This window comes from Emydura macquarii, unplaced genomic scaffold (genome assembly GCF_026122565.2).
Source record: "Emydura macquarii macquarii isolate MOO-44397 ecotype Brisbane River unplaced genomic scaffold, CSIRO-AGI_Emac_v2 contig_2205, whole genome shotgun sequence".
Taxonomy (NCBI): Eukaryota; Metazoa; Chordata; order Testudines; family Chelidae; genus Emydura; species Emydura macquarii.
In genome coordinates this window covers 35,523,054-35,545,177 of record NW_027132342.1, presented here as the reverse complement: position 1 = coordinate 35,545,177, position 22,124 = coordinate 35,523,054, and the positions used below count along the sequence as shown (strand labels likewise).

The 22,124-nt window shown below is 36.9% G+C and overlaps 1 protein-coding gene across 1 annotated transcript in view; it reads right to left on the bottom strand.

The window, feature by feature from the left end:
* Positions 1 to 2,453: 2,453 nt before the first annotated feature.
* The window catches only part of PPP1R12A (protein phosphatase 1 regulatory subunit 12A), a 204,056-nt gene continuing 184,385 nt past the window's right edge, over positions 2,454 to 22,124 (bottom strand). The window contains exons 20-25 of the mRNA XM_067559898.1: positions 20,786 to 20,802; positions 18,687 to 18,828; positions 17,673 to 17,777; positions 16,614 to 16,661; positions 11,508 to 11,558; positions 2,454 to 4,942 (exon numbers count right to left, since the gene is read on the bottom strand). Of these exons, the coding sequence (XP_067415999.1) occupies positions 4,856 to 4,942; positions 11,508 to 11,558; positions 16,614 to 16,661; positions 17,673 to 17,777; positions 18,687 to 18,828; positions 20,786 to 20,802 (450 nt within the window). The 3' untranslated portion in view covers positions 2,454 to 4,855. The remainder of the gene's footprint in view (positions 4,943 to 11,507; positions 11,559 to 16,613; positions 16,662 to 17,672; positions 17,778 to 18,686; positions 18,829 to 20,785; positions 20,803 to 22,124) is intronic.

Sequence of the window (22,124 nt, the reverse complement as noted above, 5' to 3'; positions counted from 1 at the left end):
CAGAAGAAACCCGCAAAAGGCTGTTGCAGGCCATACGTTCGGAAAGGATTGTCCCCACCCTATTCAGTGGAGTCCTAGCCTTACCCAATATTCCATTAACGCACACACTCGATTTTGTAGTGGCTGGTTTCTTACATCTGGTCCCACAGTGAATTTCATCTGTGTGGTTTGGTGCAACAGAAAAGCTGCCTTTCCTACTGGTTGTATAAATTTTACTTCAAAAAGATGCAGTTTGAAATTAAGATTGTTGCACAAACTCCAGTTTTACAAGTGGATAAAAAAACAGGTGAGAAAAGAACAGTTTACTATCTTCATGCTGCATAGTGAAGTCAAATGTGCATGGAAGCACCAACTGAAAGAGGGGGAATTACTCAACCCAGTTAAAATGTACCTATTAAAGTGGCCCTCCCCTTTTTATTCAGAAGTGAATGACTTCGAAGGTGGCAGCTAAGGTGAAAGGAAAGTCATTACGAACCTGGGGCCAAGCTCTCTGCTCAGGAACACACAATACAGAGTAGGGAATTCCACATTTGAACTGGTTCTAGTTCTGATTGATGGGTTTGCTGTCTCCCCCTACATAGAACAGGCACAAGGGGTTCCACATACTGGCCTAGCAGATCTCAAGGCACCGGCAGAGGCCTCTCTACAGAGACTATTGATTTCTAAGGTGGTGTGACAGCTGCTTGCTGCCATTTTGTTCCTCTCACAACACTGTGGAGATTTCCCATGTATCTATTGGTATCTAAGACTCTAGTGGCAATTAAGTAGTGTCCTGTTGAATGAAAGCCTCCTGATTAAGGGTGTGAAGGATAGCAACAGCAGCTCTCCCATTTGGTGGAGCCAGACTCCTATAGTAGACCTGAGGAAGACTTCTGTAGGAACAAGGTAAAAAGGAGGATCCCATGCAATTAGCATTTGCTTTCTGTCCACTGATCCCACATCTTGCTCAAACATCTATGTTTGAGGCTGGAGATATTCCAGCTTGAGGAGACACATCCATGCTTGCTCTGATTGAGCTAGTGTGCTAAAAGCAGAATATAATTGGGGTGGAGCAAGGGTTAGCCACCGAGTACATAGCTGTGGTCTCAGACTGGATCGTAGGCAGGGCAATTAGCCCCTCTGCAGCTACACTCTTTTTAGCACACACTCAATCAGAGCTAGCACAGGTGCATCTCCACAAGCTGGAATTTAAACCTCCAGCTTGAAAGGTAGACATACCCAATGCTGGGCATCCTCTGTTCACAGACATGTGAAAGCAGGGATCAATTGATTCCCCCCATGTTCAAAGTGGTGCTCTGACCCAAATACTTCTCCAATTTATAAACTGAAAAACAAATAAATGCTTACCCCTTCTCTCCAAATAAGAGTACATTTGTTCTGCTTTTATCCAAACACACGCTGGTTTCTCTTTTCTGTAAAAAAAACAGCTGCTGCACAAATATGAAGATGCAGTAGATCGGCAATCTGGATAGAATGGATCTGGTTTTACTTTCACTAGAGCACAGAGTGTCACATGGAAAATTGCCAGTTTAGTCAATGTCAAAATAGAGATCTCAGTGAGATAGGAATAGATGATCCTTGAAGTTTTTGATTTCATGTAGGTGAAAGAAGAACTGGAAACAGAAGAACACGGTGCACAAAGACATAAGGGAAAATGAATGGTGGTTAACTGAAAACTAACCTGTCTTTTTTGCATATGGGGAGGAAGTGGCAGAAGGCTGCATGGTGTGCGCGCGGTGGGAATTGGGGAAAACACAAAGATGGTCGTTTTGGGGAGGGCAAGGAAAAATAGAATCCAAGCGTTCTAACATCCAGTCTTCTTGCTCTAGAGCCAAAAGGGGGAAGTCAGAAATTGAACCAAGGAACTGACACCCAGTCTCTTACACACACAGACCTTCCCATCTCCCTCTAATTATTTATTGCTTATCTAGTTGGTAGCCTCACACAGTCACTCCTTCTAAGACTTTGGTTCCATCCTTCCTGGGTGTTATGACCACATGAATTGGTGCTGCGGATTGTATGTGCTACCTTTCCTCTGTGAGTCTTTAAATCTCAAGCACCAGCTGTTTCCATGTGTGTTCAGTGTTAACTCTGGCAAAGCTCTCTCCACACCTTGGAACAAGTCCATTGAAAATACAAGTTAAGGTTTTGAATTACTTTCTTCTCCATGTCACCCACTGCACATCAAAATCTATAGGTAAATTTGGATAGTCAGGTACAGCTAGCAATGAAGTGCTTTTCCCATTCCAGTTTCCCCAAATAAGCAAGCAGACTTCCAAAAAAGATTTGTGTTTTAAATTCTGGAATTTGCAAGTTGGAGTGTGGTGTTTTGTTTTGTTTTAAGTTTAGTTGTGGGTGGTTACTGTAGACAGACAAAGTTTAGTTACCAAAACATTTATGGGAAAATCAATTGGTGCTACAGAATGATCAATTAAATTAATCAGCTTCTCTAATAGATTCAGGGTTGTATTTTTACTGTGGTAATAGCACATAAAAAACTGGTTCTCAAGTTCTGCATACAGACAGGTTTATGTAAAATATATAAACATTTGTCCAAGTTGTTACAGATTGCATAAATATGGCATTTTACTGTTGCATTTACAGATGTGCATGTACAATGATGTGCAAATAATCACAATTTGATTACAATCTTCGAAAAGCACTTGAACTTTGCATCCAAGTAAAGCAATGAATGAAAAAAATGCCCACTGAATATTTTAAATATCAAACTCAAAACATGGTTTAAAATGTCTTCTCAGTAAAACTTTCACACATTTAAAATAGTTTTTATTCATTTTATTTGTATATGTCAAAATACATTTTTTTCCAAAATAGTGGGTTTGCAACTAGTTTCATGCAGATACAAAGTCTGCTCAGTACTACCAATAAAATCAATATAGCACAGTAGCCATTCGGTTTTTAGATAAAGAATAAATAACCTAAATATAAAACACTAAAATATTAGAAACACTTATTTACTCATTCACAGGCATCCAAACTTTACCAAATATAATCCAGAATATGCCTAACTCTGTCATAACAGAATTGAACATGTTGCAATCATTCAAACTGATCAATTCTCTGCCTTTATGTTAGCGTAAGACAATGGAAGTTCCCTATATTCAGACCCATCTCTCATACAGATCAATTATAAGAAGATATCTCAAAAACTATCCTTGTACCTTTAAAATAATGAATCCTGAGCTTGGTAGTAAGAGCATAACCTTACATCTTCAAAAAACCAATCAACACAAAGAAAACACGTCCCCCTTACCAAAAAAACCCCAAAACAAAACAAAACAAAAAAAACCCCTCCCCATCCCAGTAAAACAAAACAACCCCCCTCCCCAAGAAATAGGCAGTAGAACACAATGACCTTTTTAAATGAAGGGGTACAAATTCACATTTAATATAGTATACAATAACCAATAATACAATAGCTACTACAAGCTTTACAATGTACAATTTATTTTAATGGCTGAACTGTTCAGTGGTATTAGGCAATAGTCTATGTGCCAATAAGATGTCATCTCATATGGTTTAGTGAAAATAGAAAAGCTATTTGTTTCTAACAAATGCAATCTTCACTTAAGTACTTTTAAAAAAGGCCACTGAAATGTATAAAATGGTCTGAACATGGTGGTATCAACTAAGATGCCTTTTCATATGGCAACAACAGTGCATATAAACATTGTGAGTGTAATGGGTTAGGTTTTTCAAATGATTTAGTAACGTTACTTTGGCTAGCACAACAGTTTTGGACAGCACTCAGATAAATACAGGTATGTGAAATGTAGTGAAGCAGTTATATTTATGCCATTTTTATTATGGTGAACACTATCAAATGAAAAAATGGGAGAAAAAAGATAATAAAAGTATTTTATAGTTCAAACCTTTTGTCAAGATAGGGCTCCGTACAATGTGTAAATTCTTTATACCATAAAAATTAACGAACTTTGTTAAACACACTATTCTGGAATAGCCTAATTTGCATTAACAGACATTTGCAATAGGGAAGTATATTCAAGCATGCCACGTGGCGGTCTGAAAAAATCAAAACAGTACACATTTATATATACAGCATCACTCAGTACCTGCTAAAATGAATGTGATGATTACAGGATCTAACATGTTTCACTACAAACTTTTTTTTTTTTTTTTTTTTTTTTAAAGTGACCAATAAAGGCAGAAAACAGGACTCGTAAAATAATTCTAGTTTCAACCGACTTTAAAGCATCTTGTATAGGAAATAAATGCATATTGCACACACAGTGAAAGCAAATGTTCCACCAAACATCTCTGTTCCAGGTGGTTGGACAATACAGCTCTAGTTAGCAACACAAATTTGTATTTTAAAGAGTTGTGTGGTCTCTGCAAATGATAAAGCTGTGAAAACACTGTACAAGAAAAAATTGGTACATGAATAATTAAAAGGGAAAACACAAATCCAAACTTAGATGTAAAGAAAAAACTGAGTGTAGAAAAACTATGAACTGTGGCACAAACATGAGTAATTGTCTTTCTGTGAGAGCTGAAAGCTTTCATTGATGCAAAAGTGTTTATGTACAACTAAGGCTTACTGGTTAAATATCTGAAGCATATCTGGCCTTAAACACTTTCCTTATATGCTGTAGCTGTAAACAAGATTTCTCAGTCATTTTATCTTCTCAGCAGCTGCACTTTAACATGAAACAATGATCCTGATAAAAAGAACACAGGTAAGAGGGCATTTGGCAGGATATCTGAAAATGACAGTCTCCAAGAAATCTTCCCAAGCTTCCAGTGACTGCCATACCATGGTCCACTGGAATTACTAGATATGTGCAATACCATTTTGCTGCTGTAGTAAACCTTTTTATTTGGAAAGTTTGCTTATAACTCTGATCAAGGCCCCATTTTCATCTTTTAGCCTCTGGTTGTCTGCCTTCAAGTCTGGTAGCATCTATCAAAAAATGGAAGCATGATGGTTATTTGCTGTTATAACCTAAAACAAAAGCAACAATACTAGACAAGGCAGTCATCAGAAACAGAACCCTTATTCCTAGAAGCTGTTTTAGTTCTTTTAATAATAAACTGGTTTAGAGCACTGGGCCTTCTGGCATGAAACAATTAGGCTGTGGAGTAGAAGTTCTCTTTTTTTAGCACTGGATACACTAAAATTCAGCTACTGGAAAAAATGGCCTCATCTTACTCTAGGTGCTTTGGTGCAAAGTAAATATTGATTTGTTTTAAAGGTTTTAATTACTCACAGGTGCATAACTAATATATTTTTAATCAATTAAGTCTTAAAATTCATGAGGCCCCTCTACACTAGCAGTTTGCTTTATTTAATCAAGATTAAATATTACAGCTAAGCATTTCTATTACTGTTTGTTCCTGCATTGGCTTTGGTTTTCCATGATCCCCAGCCTAATCAATATAAAATGCTTCAGCCTGTCTACATGTAACACTGCCTTCAACCACTGCTCTAACTATGCTTTGGAGCACCTGTCCCATGGATCTACACTCAGCTTCCCAAACAGCAGTGTATATACACCCAAGAAAACTACATTAAAAGAATGGTAAGGTTGCAGAGTCAAACACTCAAAAGTTAGAAAATGCCAGAATTAAGGTTACCCAGAAGGCTGGGGTAAACATAGGCACAGAGGGTTAGGAACCAATGAATGGGTGTGGGGGTGGACAGGCACACAGAGGGGGTGTGGGGGCAGGAGCTGGGATGACCACTACAGAGAACACTCCCCTAGAGAAACTAGAATTGATCCCAGGAGTTCTCAATCTCCATATTTGTCCACTGGCAGAAAATATCCCTTGGCAATCTCTGTGTTCTTCCCCACCAGAAGTTAACAGCCCATTTCTGCTAACAGTTACCTCAAGTGTCAGAGCTCTATGCTTTGGATCTAAATGTCCAAATCCTGCTGATGACCCAGTCAATAGGGTTCCACATGTTTTTTTGTTTGTTTAAAAAAAGTTAGCAAACTGCACACACACATGCGCGCACAACAAACCCCTGTGCTAAAAGAAAGGTTGCGAAGTCAAGCATCCAAAGTGAGGTTGCCCACATCATTGTAATTCCCCCCCATCTCACAGTGTGCATGTATTATGATACAGATTAATTACATGATCACATTTCTCCCCCTCCCCAATAAAACACCTGCCTCTTCAGTGCACAGGATAGGCCTGTCCAGGGAATGAATCAGGGTTATGTAGTGAGTTATGGCATCTGTAGGACTCCTGCCTCATTTGCAGAAAAGTGAAGGTGTGTGGTGTATGAGGCAGGACATTGCAGGAAGAGGAAAGATAGTCTCATGGTTAAGGAACTTTAATGCCACCTGGAGAACTAGATTCTATCCCTGCCTCTGCCACAGAGTTCCTGTGGGAAGCTAAACACAGTTTAAAACCAGACTTTTCACAGATGGCCACTAATTGGGTGTTCCTCATTTTCTGGGTGTCCAAACTTTTTACCTTGAGTCTGATTTGCAGAAGTGTTCAGAGTTGCAACTGAAGTCAATGGGAACTGTGCTGTGATGATATAAAGAGCTGTAAAATGCCACAAACTTTGAAAAATCAAACCCTGAGTATGTCCACGTGTGTGGGCACCCAAAATTAGCAGGCACTTTACTATTTTGGCCTTAATCTCTCTGTGCTTCAATACCCCCCATCATCTCACAGGGGTGTGATTAATGTTTGTAAAGCACTCAGATGCTACGGTCAAAGAACCAAAGAAACACCCACAAGGACATTAATAATTCTGTATTCTGATCAGGGTTTGGATGGTATATGTTAAATAAGGACTGGGGCTGAACACTGAACAAAGGAGAAGATAAAAGAAAATCTTGAAAAACTTCACAGAATGAGGCAGGGGCCCTACAGAAAAAAATAGTAGGTGAGGATGTATTCAAAACTGTATCTTAATGCAAATGCCCAAGGGGGCTGAATTAAGGTTGCACAGGAAACCTTAATTCGGGTAATTCATGACTTTTGAGCATTTGACTTTGCGACATTAACTCTTAATGTCTTTTTTTAATGCAATATTATCTCTAATATAATGTGGTGTATGTATTGTGTGTGTGGACATATCTCTGCACCAGTGTGATATATGGTTTGTTCCAGTGTTTATGTCCTATCTGGGGATCAGTGTACAACGAAATATAAATGAAATGACCAAAGGGTACCAAGTTCCTACCTTTTTTGCTGTTCAATTTGCTCTGGGTTTATAGACCCAGAATCCTATGAAACTTCAATGTCCTTTAAGTGTCTGTGCTTGAGAAGGTATGAAGCTTGATTTATTCATTTTGTAAAAAAAAATTGTTTTTCATTCTATGTGTTTGCTGGCTTCTTGTTTTAAAATTAAACAATTTTTCCTTTAGGATCTAGAGAGCAGCAAAATACAAGCTCAGATGTGGGAGAACATCTCTCTGACCTATCCGTGAGGCCTACTAAATTCCTCCAGGTCCCCAAATGTACTCAAAGCAGATTTGGGGGAGCGTGGTATAGCAGGCTGATCAGCAGGCATTAGTGCACCTCCAGGACATAAGTACCACAGAGAGCTCAGATTAATTGGTGTGTACACTGAGGAGTTCGGGGGGAGAGAGGGAGGGAGAGAGCTTGGTGTGTATTTTCAGAACTGTTACCTTCATTTTGTTTTCTGTACAAATCTCAGGTGCGGGGAAGATGAGCCTCCAGCTCCACAGTCCTGTGCCAACTCACTCCCTAATCAGGGAGCTACAGTTATTACCAGGCTTAATGTATGCGAGTGCATACATGAGCTTAGCTTTTTTCCCCTGGAGAATTTCCATCCAGATGAAAAAGCTTTGTTCAAACATAGGGCTTTATTTAAATACAGTCTATTTATTATGCAGTTATATAGCTGGCAAAAACTACCCTGAATAGTTTTTATTCTGATGAAGCTATTTGTGCATTACTATTTAAGGGAGGAAGGGTTAATGGTTAGAGATATATCAGCCAAATACTGTTTCAACTGTTATTGGGCCTGTTTGGGAATGGGGAGGTAGAGGTGTGACAGGACAAGTGTTCTCTATTACTGCAGCAGCAGATATGGGTATTGTGGGATTGATCTGGGAGGACAAATTGAAATATTGTAGCTGCAACATTGTGATCCCCATTTATACTAATGCTAAAATGGTTCAGATTGAACCAGTCAAAGCAGAACTCACAAAATTTGCTTGGGGCTAGTGCAATCTTCTTGTGTTTACAAGTTCTGGCAACATGTCCACAAACCACTTTCAACACAAAGGGGCAGATCCTCAGCTGGTATAAGTAACCAAGTTCTGACAAGCTAAACCAGCTGAGGATCTGCACCAAAATACTTCACTAGTATTTCAGGTGTTTGAATGGGTGGTTGAAATGCCAAAATTCTCTAGTGTAGAGGGGCCTTTAGTTAGCTTTTCACTATATATGTAAAGCTTCAATTCCAGTTTACTTCTCCCTGAAAAACGAGAGCATCTTTCTGCGGTCTCTTAAATAAGCAAGACCATAACATGCACTATTTATGTCTTTACATATTATATGTGTAATTTTGCACAGGTCTAGTTGAAGCAAAATGTAATTCAATAGTCACTAAGCACGTCATTTAGTAACCAAAACCAGATTGTTACAAAGCCAAACCTTAAAGTAATCATTTGTAGGTTTAACAGTTTTGCATTAACAAAGGTTGCAACAGACTGTACTCATGAGCACATGCAGCCTCCCACGCTAGCCCCCCCCAATGGAAAATTCTGAGGCCTGAGGCATGTAGGCAGAACCAGAAAACATACACCTCCCTCCCCTTCCCTGGGATAGAAAGATTGAGAATGTGTGTGTGTAAAAGTAAATGAGTGTTCTATTTTTAAATTATTTTCATCTGGTCCAGATCCACACAGCTCAGAGCTTCAGCCGTGCATAGTTTTGCTATCAAGGACAAAGAGCTAGTGAGCTGAAAGATCTGGCATGCGGGGGGAGGGTAGGGAAGGATGGGTCAAACTGTTCTCTCAAAGGTAGCTGTCAAAATGATTTTTCAATGATGTTCCCTGTCATTGGATTTCACACAGGTATAACATCTGTAATCTTCACATCAACACTTAGATCTCCTTTGATTTAAAGTTACAGACTTTCAAGCCTATTCTAAATCTAGTTTGATAAAAACAAGAATATTAACACAACCAAGCCAGACCTGAAATAAACAGTATTTGAACAAATATATAATAAAGTTTGAAGTTCAAATACATTCTTGAAGAAAAGATGACTTTTTCTGCTAACCAAAACCCTGCATACTGGAATGTAAAAACTGGAGTAGCTGATGTGAACAATCAGAAGTCCACAATACTGAAATCATTACTCAAATATTCACTAGTACAATTTTGATTTGGGTCAGTCTTATAAAAATTAACTACAGTTGCGAAAGGAAGATCTCTACTGTTCATTTTAATATGTTGGAAATTTTGAGACCAGTCAGTTTTCAACCTCTGCATTTTGTACAACAGCAACAAAGAGAGCCTGATGCTAGTTCAAGTCCTTTGTGAACAGCCATGCCCTTTGGGGTACCACATCTTTACATAACGTATAAATAACTACAGTCAAAAAACTTGTACAAGCCAACAAAGACCTATTTCTTGAACTGTCCCCGATTCACCTTTGAATGCAAAATGACAAAAAATGATGCTATTAAGGATATTACCAAACCACACCAATGTGTCTAGTAAGGAACAGTAGCTAGGACACTAGACATCATGCATAAGCCACACTTCTGTAATCAAGCAATAAGTAAATCTTCGACACACAAGCATTAATAGTAAAGTGCTGCCAAAGCACTAGCTAAAATTCAACAACTGCTGGGCTACTCAAAGGAGAAGAAAGAAGAAATTACAAGTCCACAGAATGTAGTTGCCTATAGGACCCTGAGAGCTTTGTAACCACTCTCGTCAAGGCCCTATTCTCAGCCAGCAGTCGCTCATTTAAATGCCTCAAAGATTGAATCTGCTTTACTTGGTGTAGAGTCTGCAGAAATCATAAAGAAACAGGAGTGAAAACAAGAGAAAAGCAAGTATAGCATGTTTAAAAAGAACCACAGATGAAGAGAACTGAAAGAAAACTTTAATCAAAAGAGACAGTCATGTTAAAAGCAGATAACAAGATGTGAAAGGAAAGCATCAAATAAATGGCACATTCTTGAAATGTAATCTAAGAGCAGCCAGTGATTAGTCACAGCTTTCCAGAATAATTCAGGATGCATTAACAATAAGAGTTATTTCTGGAATGCTTTACTTAACATTCTAATTACATGGACTAAGGTTCCTATTCAGCAGTCGGTAAATAATCATGTGCTTAACATATACTTTTCCGTAGCACTACAGCAAACAATAGGATGAGTGTTAATCTTAAAATTAAAAACATTAATGTCTGGCTGCAAGTAAAGAACTTTTCAAAACTGGCAATATATTTGTATTCTCTATTTCTCTTATCACGCGAACCATCCTTAAGGATAACCTACAAGTATAACACAATCTAATATTCTCCATCCTGCAGTCCCTCATCATTAAAAGGGATAATTTTTTCCCCCATGCTGTAGTTTGCTTTCTGCTTCAAATATTATTTTGTCCTCCATTAAGGCACACTCACTTGGCTGTGAATGTAATGCATGGTTGTCTTTTGTATATTTCTCTGCTTGCCAACATCTATTATGTCAGCAAGAACCTCTATGTATGTATTTAAAAGAACAGCATCTGGAAGTAAGTGCTGTTGCAGAGCAGCAGGGAGAGCTCAAAAATGAGTTTTAGAAGAAAACCTTTAGCAACAGAATAGTCAATACTGGCTGTCAATAGACTGGTGGTGTCTCTCTAAGATGATGGCATCCAAAAAAGTTTTCTAGTTCACCACATTCCAACTGCTTCCTTGATATCATTTAATTTTATCATCAGTTTGGTTGGCTTACTTCTGCAGTTTTTTCAATGGATATAATGAAAAATGTACCTATGGTCAACTCCCTGGATTAGCCTTATTAAGCTCAAATCATATCAAACAGGACCTAAACTGGGTAAACCTCGGAGTGAGAAAGGCTCTGCGCATGCAACCGTATCATGATTGTTAAGAAAAGAAAACAAATCACAGAAATTATCTTTAAAACCACAAGAAGTTAATGAAAACCATACAATACCATCTCAGCATCTAAAAGATGGGTCTCTTTTCTGCTTGGTTTAAGCTAAAAAATGTTTTGTCCTAGAAACCTTTGACTTTTCTCCCTGGTCAAAACTTATAAATATTAGCCACCTACTTAAAAAAAATAAATTAAAAAAAATTACCTGTTGCTATTACATCCTTTGCAAAGAGAACTGAAACTGCATTGCAGATTACTGCACAAGAGATTCTGTTGCGTTGGAAACTCAGTTAAATGATGTATCTACCTATTCTCTGATGAGATTACCAACAGCTGGAAAACTTCCACATTACAAATCATGTGAACAACCAATGCACATTATTATAAAAATTAGTCACAAATGGTGTGACACACTCACTTTGAGTTCCTCTTCCATTTCAGATATCCGTCTTTCTAGAGCTCTTCGTTCCTAAATCAGAGGAGTGGTGTTAATGGTAAGCAACGCAAATGGCATTTTTAATACTTCTTGCAAATATGGTGAAAATAGTGATACATGTCAAGTTTCAAAGATCAAACAACTAGAAGCACAGAGTGTAAAGGAGATTTGTGATGCCAGTGATGTGTAGAAAATTTTTCCACATGAAAATTAAAAAATTTAGATGGAAAAGATTAAGATTTTCATTAAATTTTTCAAAATATATCCCATCTCTTCATGTACTTGAATTTGGACAGGTTGTGCATTTATAAGTATGCCTTTGTTCAGATTTATTATTCCCTCAGGTAGACTTTTGTGATAATTTAATGTACAAGAAATGCAGAAAATGATCAGAGAAAACAAGTATACTAAAAGAAACAAAAGCACAAAAGCATAAGCTTTCATAGACAAGCAAATGTAGCTGAAATGTTTGCCTCCCCTCAGTATATTCCCCATACGCTATTTTTTTTTAAACTGTATTCGCATCATATTTTCCAGATTAACAATTCAGGCAACAGACTTTATGAGTTTATATCTTGATTGCTTTCCTTGTGTAAGACAATACAGTGGATCTTATTTAAAAGCAGTTGCCATATTCAGTTTCAAAGAGTGAAAGGCAAAAGCAACAGATTACTGCAGTGTACATTTATATCTGCATACAATGGTGTTATGCAAAACAGCAAGCAGCATTAACTGAGGTGTGTAAAACTTTGGTTAGATCATACCGCTCGGTAGATACTGACTCTTGCCGGTCACCTTTCAGATACAAACCATTTGAATTTAGTTTAATCATAGTGAAGTTATTCCCCAGACATATTTCCGAAATTACTTAAAAAGTTTAGCAAAAGTAATCATTTACTGTAGTTGTTAGTATCCTTAGTTTATTCTACTTAATTCTTTTGAGTTGAGAATTGTATTTCCCAAGATGATACTGACAGATAATAATGGGCATAGTTATCAGTATCTGTGAGTTAACAGCAATAAGCAAGTGAATAACAAAGGCAAAACAACAAAGCCAAATAAAAAACCCCACAAAAACCCAAGAAAGTTGCAAACCCAAGTTACTGAGAGTTACATCAGTTACCTACTATTCGTTTTTTAGGGTGACATTTACTACCAGAGTGTTTAGAAATTGGTAGCCAATTAAATACAATTCAGACTTCATTAAGTTTTTACAGTTCAAACCATGGTAGATAGATTCAAATCAAACCAACTTGAATCACCAATTTTAATCATGATTTAGATCAGCAAGCAGGAAACAATGATTTAAATCATTTTAATTGGATTCGCATTTGTACTTATTTTTTCTAAAGAAAGGTTGATTCTCATTGATTGGTAACCATTAAAATGTTGTTTTACAACTAAAAGTAGCTTGTATACTAGATTTGGTGCTTCATTTTGCTAACCAGGATATTTGCTATGCTATATCTATACATTTATTTAAGATTTTCTTACAACAGCTTAATTTACACTTATTCAGAGCATTCATTTTTACGTTAGAAAATGGTGATTATCAAAAGTTGATCAAAGCATGGTTTGTGTTTAAAACTAATTGATTTATTAAACAAAGGAAGTGTTATGCTTACTTAAATTAACTGAACTGATTGTTTCTGGTCACAGGTCAGAGTTTAAAGCCAAAAGGGACTACCAGATCATGCAGTCTGCCCTCCTGTATGTCCACCACCACTAAGCACCCACATACAAAACCCAACAACCAAAATTAGACCAAAATATTACAGCCTATGGGAGACTGTACTATTCTATGTCACAGACAGAGAATAGGAAGGAGAATGCATCAGTGCCTGAGGTCCCTGCAATTACGATTAAGTGAGATATACCCAGATTATCCTGGCAAATGATCCATAGCAACATGTAGAGGAAGGCAAACCCCCTACGGTCACGGCTAATCTGATCTGGGGAAAATTCCTTCCTGCTCCCACATATGGCAATCAGTTAGACCCTGAGCATGTGAACAAGAGCCAGACAGCTGAACCCCTGCATGAAAGAATGCTTGGCGCCATCTCAGCACAATGGCCCTCTCCAACCAGTGTCCCATGGTCACCATTTCCTTCAAGATTTTAGAACTAGTAGATCTCATGCTCTCACACCTAATTTTTAAACTGGCCCAGTTCCCACAACATTATATCAAATCTGAAATCACTACGTTGATACTGAATCATTAATTTATGGCACAGAAACCTCCTTTTCAGGGTTGGAAGGGGTATTAAAATCAGAATCATCTTTTAGAATAATTGTTAGGATAGTACTATAAAATGTAGTTTTAAGAAGCTTGCTTTTCATTAATGAAGAAAGGTACATCTCATCTTGAAAATGGGTCACAGCTTTTCCTTATGGTAACACCTACCTCCTCTCAACTCTCTCTCTTCAGAACCCTTCCAGTCCCTCCCAATATTTCACTTTTTTCCTGTTCTCTTTTTATATGTATATATATCCTCAAATTTTAGATTTTATGTAAAGCATTTGTCTTATACTTGGCAGAGCAGAACATGACTTATATCTTACTGCTTCATTTGTGTAACTTGTATTGCATGTGAAAAATTGCATCTTTAAACAAAAATTTTCAAAATGATACACAAAAAAGTGAAGGTGTCTAGCATATTCCTGGATAGCCAACCATTATTTGCTGCTAACAGTTAAAAAGTAATTGAAGTGGGATTTTTATGAATAAATGGAATTCTAGAATATAACAATGTTATTTTGAAAGGGAAGCTAATTAGAGAGAATTCTGCCCTTACACCATGCACTTTGTCTTATTATTAGGGATATTTAAATGAAAAAAGTATCTTTAGTATTTCATTGGCTATTGCTGTTGATTCAGCTGCTGAACTCATTCCTCTGTGACATATTTGTTAGGAAAGAACTGTCGCACATAATTACTACTTCAGCTAAGGAATAAGTTGTAAAGGTAGATTTTGTTGGGTTTTTTTTTTTAAAACTACTCTCATCAGCATGGTATGTGAGCACGAGATGAAACTACTAATATTTCAAATAAAAGCAGGGAAATGGAAAAGGAGAATATGTATAATCAAAGAAATTCTCTTTTAAAAATGTTCCTCATATAGCAGAGTTAAGTTTGAATTTGTAAAATAAAAAGAACATGACTCCATTCCTTGAGCCAACCAGGTTTCAGGTATTCAGTAATGCTATCTCTTGACCTGATAGGTGTTTTATGTAATAAATTTGGAACAAGAGTAAGGTTTCTATAGTGAAACCATGATGGGATAAAAAGTCTCCTCTATGGAAAATAAATAGTTTTGTAATGTAGCTAAGTCTCTTAATACAATGTCCTATTTTAGAGACTGAGAGCAAAGCAGGAATTTTGCTACTGGAATACAAGAGGATCATGTACTACACATTTAAATAAATTGCAACACATTAAAAATGGGTGCGATTACAGCTATGAAATACAGAATTAAAAGTAATAAATTATGCTTGTGACCCCATGGTGGAAAAGGAAATGCCTGTTAAAGCAGGTGGTTTAACTGCCCAGAGCAAAAGGAGAGAGCTACCTTAGGTCAAAAGAACTAAGGGACAGAAGGTGCAGAGTAACTGCTAGAGCTATCTGGAGAGGAAGCAGTAATGAAAGCCACAGCAGGAAAAGCTATATCTTCATCCCTGCATATCATGAGTCTTATTTTCCTTACATATTGAAATTCCACGATGGTAACTTAGTGAACGAACAATCAGTTAGTGCAAATGAACATTTCTGCACCTCCATGGTTTGCAACCATAACTTTTAACAAGTAGATTTTTATTTTACAATTGGTAAAATTTGTAGAACTAAAAGTGGCTTCTTAAATCTGCAATACTGGCTTGCTGAACTTCTAGGTCTTGTACTTCTGTATGCTATTAAAACTATACATAGGTGTAGGGCTTTTTTTTTGTTCTTTGTTTTTTTAGGAGGGGTGGGGGGGCCTCTGTTTTGTTTAGGTGGAAGAATAATAATGAAACTAACACCTAAAAATCCTTCTCTCACTACTCTTCTTTTTATACCTTAAAAGCAACTTAAACTATTAAAATGAAATTTGGGGTTTTTTTTGTTTTTTTTTTTAAAGTTGCTCTTGGGAAAAGCCAAACTTTTGTCCAAAGGAAATTTTACAGCTAAGTTATTAACTTTGAAAAAATGGGTCTGTAATGGAAATGCAGACACAAAATTACACAAAGTTTAGTGCTACCGTAATTTTAAACCATGTGCTATTACCTACACATACATTTGTATATAAATATACGTATTATCTCACACAGAATGTGATATGTATTTTCAACAACCTCATCTTCTTCACTCTGCCTATAAATCCATCTCCTTTAAGAAGTACTAAAATTCCCAGCCTTTGCACAGCTTCAAACAGATCCAGTTAAAGAAAACCCCAATCCTCCCCATCAATTTTCCTCTCCGTCCCCAAATGTGGCATCATCATTCCTAAAAAAATGTACATAGGCCAAGAAAAGAAAAATAATACTTTGCCCTATACCAGTAACAAGTTTAAGGACTGGTATCTTATGCAGCAGAAATAGGAGCTTTATTACTGATGGTAAGAGGAGATTCCATTGAGACATCTGGTACTCGCTTTTACACCCTGGAAAGTCCCAAGATATCAGATCCTAAGGAAATGTGGAGAAAGTTTTGAGGCAAGCGGATTTAAAAAAAAATGAAGCTGTTTGAAACTGCTTAGAGATATGGAACGTTAAACAGTTTTCCCCAGAATGACGTCTAACAAGTGGAAATGGAAGTCAATGGTGCAACTTATTACATCACCACATGTGAGATTATATTATATATAACTAGCGTATATTTTTATATGCAGTACTGCTTAGTGATGTTGGTTTCAGGATATTAGAGAGAGAAGGTGGGTGAGGTAAGAAGTATCACTGTCTATAGTGCTACCTTACATCTACTGCCACTTTGCATCCTACAAACTCAACATCTCTAAATCCTAAGAATCACTTCACTAACATATATGCAGCCTGGAGTTGGAAAACAAAACGAAACCAAGTAAAGTATCCACTAAATCTTTGGCAGAAACTTACCCTTTTTTCCATTTCCAAGAGTGACCTGTCAGCAAATCTCTCTTGTCTCTGAAATACAATGTTAATAATGACGTGTGAGACTTATAGTGATAAAACAATATATAATGGAGAAGGAAAACAATACCAAAAAAAATCAATATTTTGGTTATTCATGGTTTTATTGGTTAAAGAAAATTCAAAGAATTAAACAAATTAAAGTTTTGTATTTCTGAAATCAAAACCAACAATTGTACACAGTATTTAATTTAATACTTATATTCTGAGAGAGAGTGTTGTAGTTAAGGCACTGGAATGGTATAAAAGTGAACTGAGTTTGGTCCTGGCTCTGTCACAGATATCCTATGTGACCTGGGACAAGTAATTTAATCTTTCTGCACCCTTTGGCAAAATAGGTTAACACATCCTTACTATTAAGGATTTTACATCGATGATTTCATTCATGTATTTGAGATGCTTAGATAATACAATGGTGTATACTGGGTGTATCCACCGGTACAGATATTTACTTAGAAACTCTTTCTATAATAGGTTTTGCAAGAAACCTATCACTAATCTACAGATGTGATATCACCGTATGCTGCACTGTTATTTGAGAGCAGTTATCTGCACCTATTTAGAGTTGCACTATTTGCTCTCTACTGCAAGATAGCATGTCTAATCAGCCAGTGACAACATGGCAGCCTGTGACAACCTGCCATCAGGTTTACCAATCAAACAGTTCAGAAGTTAAATGTTGATACTTTGAACATAAACTTAATTCAACATTGTAAAATCATTTTCTCTGTTTTTACGCCTTCCTCCCTGCAGCAAAATTACATAGGTATATGGTAGCAAGAATCATTGATAACTTAGCACCTACCACTTGCATTAGGCAACCAGACCCATCTGGCCTTCCCTCTTCTCCAGCAACAATGGCAGTTGCAGTACTTATCCCAATTCTTTTAGAAAAAGGGAAGGTAAAGCAGACACCTGAGAAAAATGGCAATTCCATTTCCAGGATTGTTTCTGGTTTGTTACCCATTTTACCAGCTAGGGACTGTTTTGTGTGTGAAAACAAACCTGAGTGGCCTTTTCCAACTGTAGTTTAAGATCCGTCAGCTCCATGTTCGTATCATGTAACTGCGCTTTCAGCTTTTCATTTTCAGCTAGAATCTTTTCGTAAAGCTAAGAGAAAATTTGAACAGATTTAATAATTGTGCATTTCTTTTGGTGGCATTATTTAATTTATAAGAGGCTACATTCTTCTAAAACTTGGTTTAATGGTATGAAAAGAACAAATTCAGAGGCTCTAATAGAACAGAATATAACCTTTCTATGTGTGTTCTGAGTCAACTTAATAGAGAACTATATTCCCACTACTAAATGGCTCAAAACACCTGCAGAAGCAGTATCATTTCAACTCATTTTTAGAGTATTTTCTACAGAACATTACTAGTTTATCCCTTATTAATTTATACAGGACATTTTCATAAGAGTGACAAAAGTACTGTAAGTAGTTTTACAAGAAAATACTAGCTTCCACATATAAAATGTTTAAATTCCCTGAAACGAGAAACCTTGGTCTTTTATATTACGGACAAGAAGAAATTTATGATAACTTTACCTTGTTTTCTGTACTATGGAAATATAATTTGAAACATTTTCCTTCTAAAAAAACCACCTCGTGTTGACAATAAGTTGAACAGTTGCTCATTTCTTCATAAGTACCTCTAGTTTTCAACCAAGACCTAGATTCTACATTGTGCTCATGTGCACTAACAAGTGCCCCAAATAAAAGGTTCTATATAGATGACACCTTTAACCACAAGAAACAAGTATGTGGTGTCATTAGAAGAGCATTTGGCTCCTTTGGACCTTCCCCTTCTCTTGCAGAGGGGAGTGCAAGGGCCAGAGGCTACTATGCAGCCAGGAATTCGTCCACCTTTGCCTCTATGGAGTTCCCAGGTGAGTTACTTAGGCTGAAGCAGGATTTGGGATTTAATGAGAGTAATTGGATTACTGCAGGACAGAATTTATGGAAAAAAGACAACAAATAAAGGTTTGTTTTAATATCAGAACTACTGGCCCAGATACCTTTTTAAAGTCAGTTGCATCTTCTTTTTCTAGCCTACTGCAATATGGTTTTCGGTCTTCAAAGTAACTGTGTGACCCAGACCGTCCCAGCACTGAATCATACCGGTCACCTGATGATGTGTTGATGGGTCCCGCATCATATCTTCAAAAGAAAAAAGTTAATTATTTCCATGATAATATTGCTAACCTGGTGCAGTGTATCAAGCGTATGTAGTTTATTCATACCATTATTTTCTATCCTCTCTCTAGCTTGATGGAAACAAAGTTTTTAAAGTTCTTTCTTCCACTCCACACTTTAAGATTTATTCAATATGAAAATAGGTTTTCTGACAGCCAAGTATGGCTTAGAGAGTGTAAACATTAACCTTCTATGTCAAAATTTCTTTTGAATTAAAATACATTTCTTCAAGACATTTTTGCATGACTTTGTCAAGATATGTAAAAACAGGGCCTGAACTTTTTTTTGTGTCTTTATCTTTTATAAAGAAGGACCAAATAGTAATTTTTTTTTTTTAATCTCAAAAAGATCAGCCAAGTCAAGTCTGGTCTTCCCAGTTTTTCCTGGAGGACCTCAGGGAGTTCTAAAGGATATTAATTGTGAGCTCAACTACCTTAACAGAAGCGGCAAAGCTCCCTTAACAAAGGCTTCTTTTATTCAATGTTAGTCATTGACGTAAAATAGATGTTAACAAAACAACTGCTTTAAACAATCTGACCAAAAAATCTCTTCCCCTTCTCATTGCTCAATTTGCACAGTTTAGCTGTTGTAATGTCCTCATTTAACACAGAGGCTTGTAGCAGACAGGACCTGACTTAATGTTTAAAAAAAACAAGCAGGTTGTTTTCATTTGTTTATTTATTGAAAGAAGTTTTCCCAGCCATCAATCAAAGCTGCAACAATGAGTATAGACACCCATTTTTTCTTTCGCAGATTTCTTTTAAAAGAGTGAACTGTAAATAAAATAGTTCATATTACTTCATTAAGGTTCAATGCTCCAAATGAATGAGTTAAGAAGCATTTTCAGACTATTTCTAATGTTCTGTGACTTTGGATTTCAGGTCTACTGAATGCAGCCCACTTTGCTTCCCACCGAGCATGACACCTCAGAATGCTTCGTATTCAGTATCATCCACTGATCAAGAGCCCTGGCATTAGCTTGCCAAAAACCATATCATATTCACATGCATTCAGTTATTTAAGAAATGTTTTTGTACATAGGTAACAACATCTAGAAATGCACATTATTAGGAGTGAGGACTGCTCTGACAGACAAACTCCAACCTCCACCTGGAAGATATGATACCAGATAAATGGTAGAAAGACACATGGTCTAAGGCAGAGGCGTGGAGCCTGGACTAATTAGATCAACATTTTAAGAAGCTAGTAAATATTAATACATTGTTTATTTGGGTGCTAAGTACCACACTTCAATACTTCCAGCAGAGATTTTCCCCTGGACCTTCCTACTCCAACCAATATTTAGCGTAGCAGAAGCAAGATTTGACAGAAAACTTAAACATCTTATCTAACACATAATCTACATTTTAAGTTTAAAAATTTAGACCAAGATTTTCAAAAGTGGCTAATGATCTGGGTTTTCATCTTGAGAAACCTTCAAGAAGCCGGGTTTTCAGAGGGGTCAGCACTTTCTAAACGTGAAGCCCCTTTAAGGTGTCTCAAACTGGGTATCCAAAAATTGAGATAGCCAAAAGCACTTGACGTTTCTGAAAATCTTAGCTTTGCACTGTAAATTGCCTAGGGCAGAGACTGAATCAATTATGTTCTGTGAAGTGCCTATCCTATTTTAGGTGCAGTATAAATAAATAATTCAGCACAATCTTAAGAACATTTTGACCATATCTTCAGGTCCCCTCTAATCTCCCACCTGCCTGAATGAATAAAAGGTCAATCCTAAGGCTTTATTACTATATTCTATATAAAACATGCTAAATCTTTACAGTATTAACATTTTTTCAGTGCTTAACCTAACTATTGAGAGCAAATTAGGCTTTATAAATTAAGAACTTAAAAAAATAGAATATGAGTCAAAAGGGTTTCTGTTTTATAAATAAATAATTTGTTTAAATCAAACACATACCTTGAAAGACTATCACTCTGGGAAAAGAAGAAAAAGCATATTAGGACAAATTGATATTTGTACATTCATTAAATGCAATATTCAACTTATCCATGAATAAATGTAGCATGGCAGAGTTATGTTAAAGAACAGGAGAAAGCGGAATGCTATTCAACCATGCGTTATCTGAACACCAAGTACAGCCTTCATTTTGTTATGGCTATCACAAAAAGGGAAACGTGTGCTAGAATATGTTTGCCAGAAAAATGTTTTGCAAAGAAGTTAGTACAAACTCATTAGAAGGCTTGGAATTAAATGTTATCTGAAACGTTAGAATAGTTTTAGAAGTATGTACATTCCTCAGTTTCTCTGCCATTTGGCAAAGTTATTAAATAAGACATATGGATCTTATCCCCCTCCAATCCCTCTTCCTCCCATCCTTTTTCATTTTTTAATTGGAGAACAGCATTTTCACAGCTCAGCTGTCTGAGTCACTACAACTGTACTGACCAACGTTCAGTGTAAGCTAGAAAATTACCACCATTACTATTTAAATGGGACTGAACATAGTGGAGAATCTGAACTGCTGCCCCAACCATATGAAGCAAAATGAAGCCTTTCTGCTGCTCAATTTAAGATAATACAAGAGAGTAAATTAGCGTGTCCCCAAATTACAGAGTTTACATGCAGGAAAGTTTTACAGGTTGGGTCAAGAACCAAATTTAATTAAAATTAATAGAATTGTATGTGCATGTTTGTAAGAGTGAGGGAATGCACTTTAACACTACAGAACTTGTAGTTCTCCATTATTTATCCTTTGAATGATCAATATAATTGCATTGTTTTATGAATACAGGCTCTTTCTAGTGTCTATAACACCACCTGCATGTTCCCAACAATGTTCATCTGCTAAACTGGTTTAAGATATGATTTCATTCCCTTTTTTACATCTTTACAATGCACGGAAGAATTTCTGGAAAAGCTGAATTGTTTTTTGCTCTGTATGGAGCAAGACAAAAAACCCAAATACCTCATTTTTACTCTCCCCCTCTAAGTTTCTTTATTATAGGTGGGATATTCAACAATGTTAGTGCTGGGCAAACACTACTACCACTAAATTCAACAGTAATACTCCCATTAGTTTCTGTGTGAGCGAAGTCAGGCTAACGCTGGGCTCGTCTGAAGAATCCACTCTGTTTCTGAGACCCTGTCTACACTTACCTCTGAGATTCGGGGGCAGTCGAAGGGAGTTACACAAAAAACTTGCGTAACTCCCGTCGACTTCTCTGCTTCTCTTCTGCACATCGTCTTCACTGCACTGCACTGACAGCAACCGTGTTCCCATCGATGCAGCGCTGCG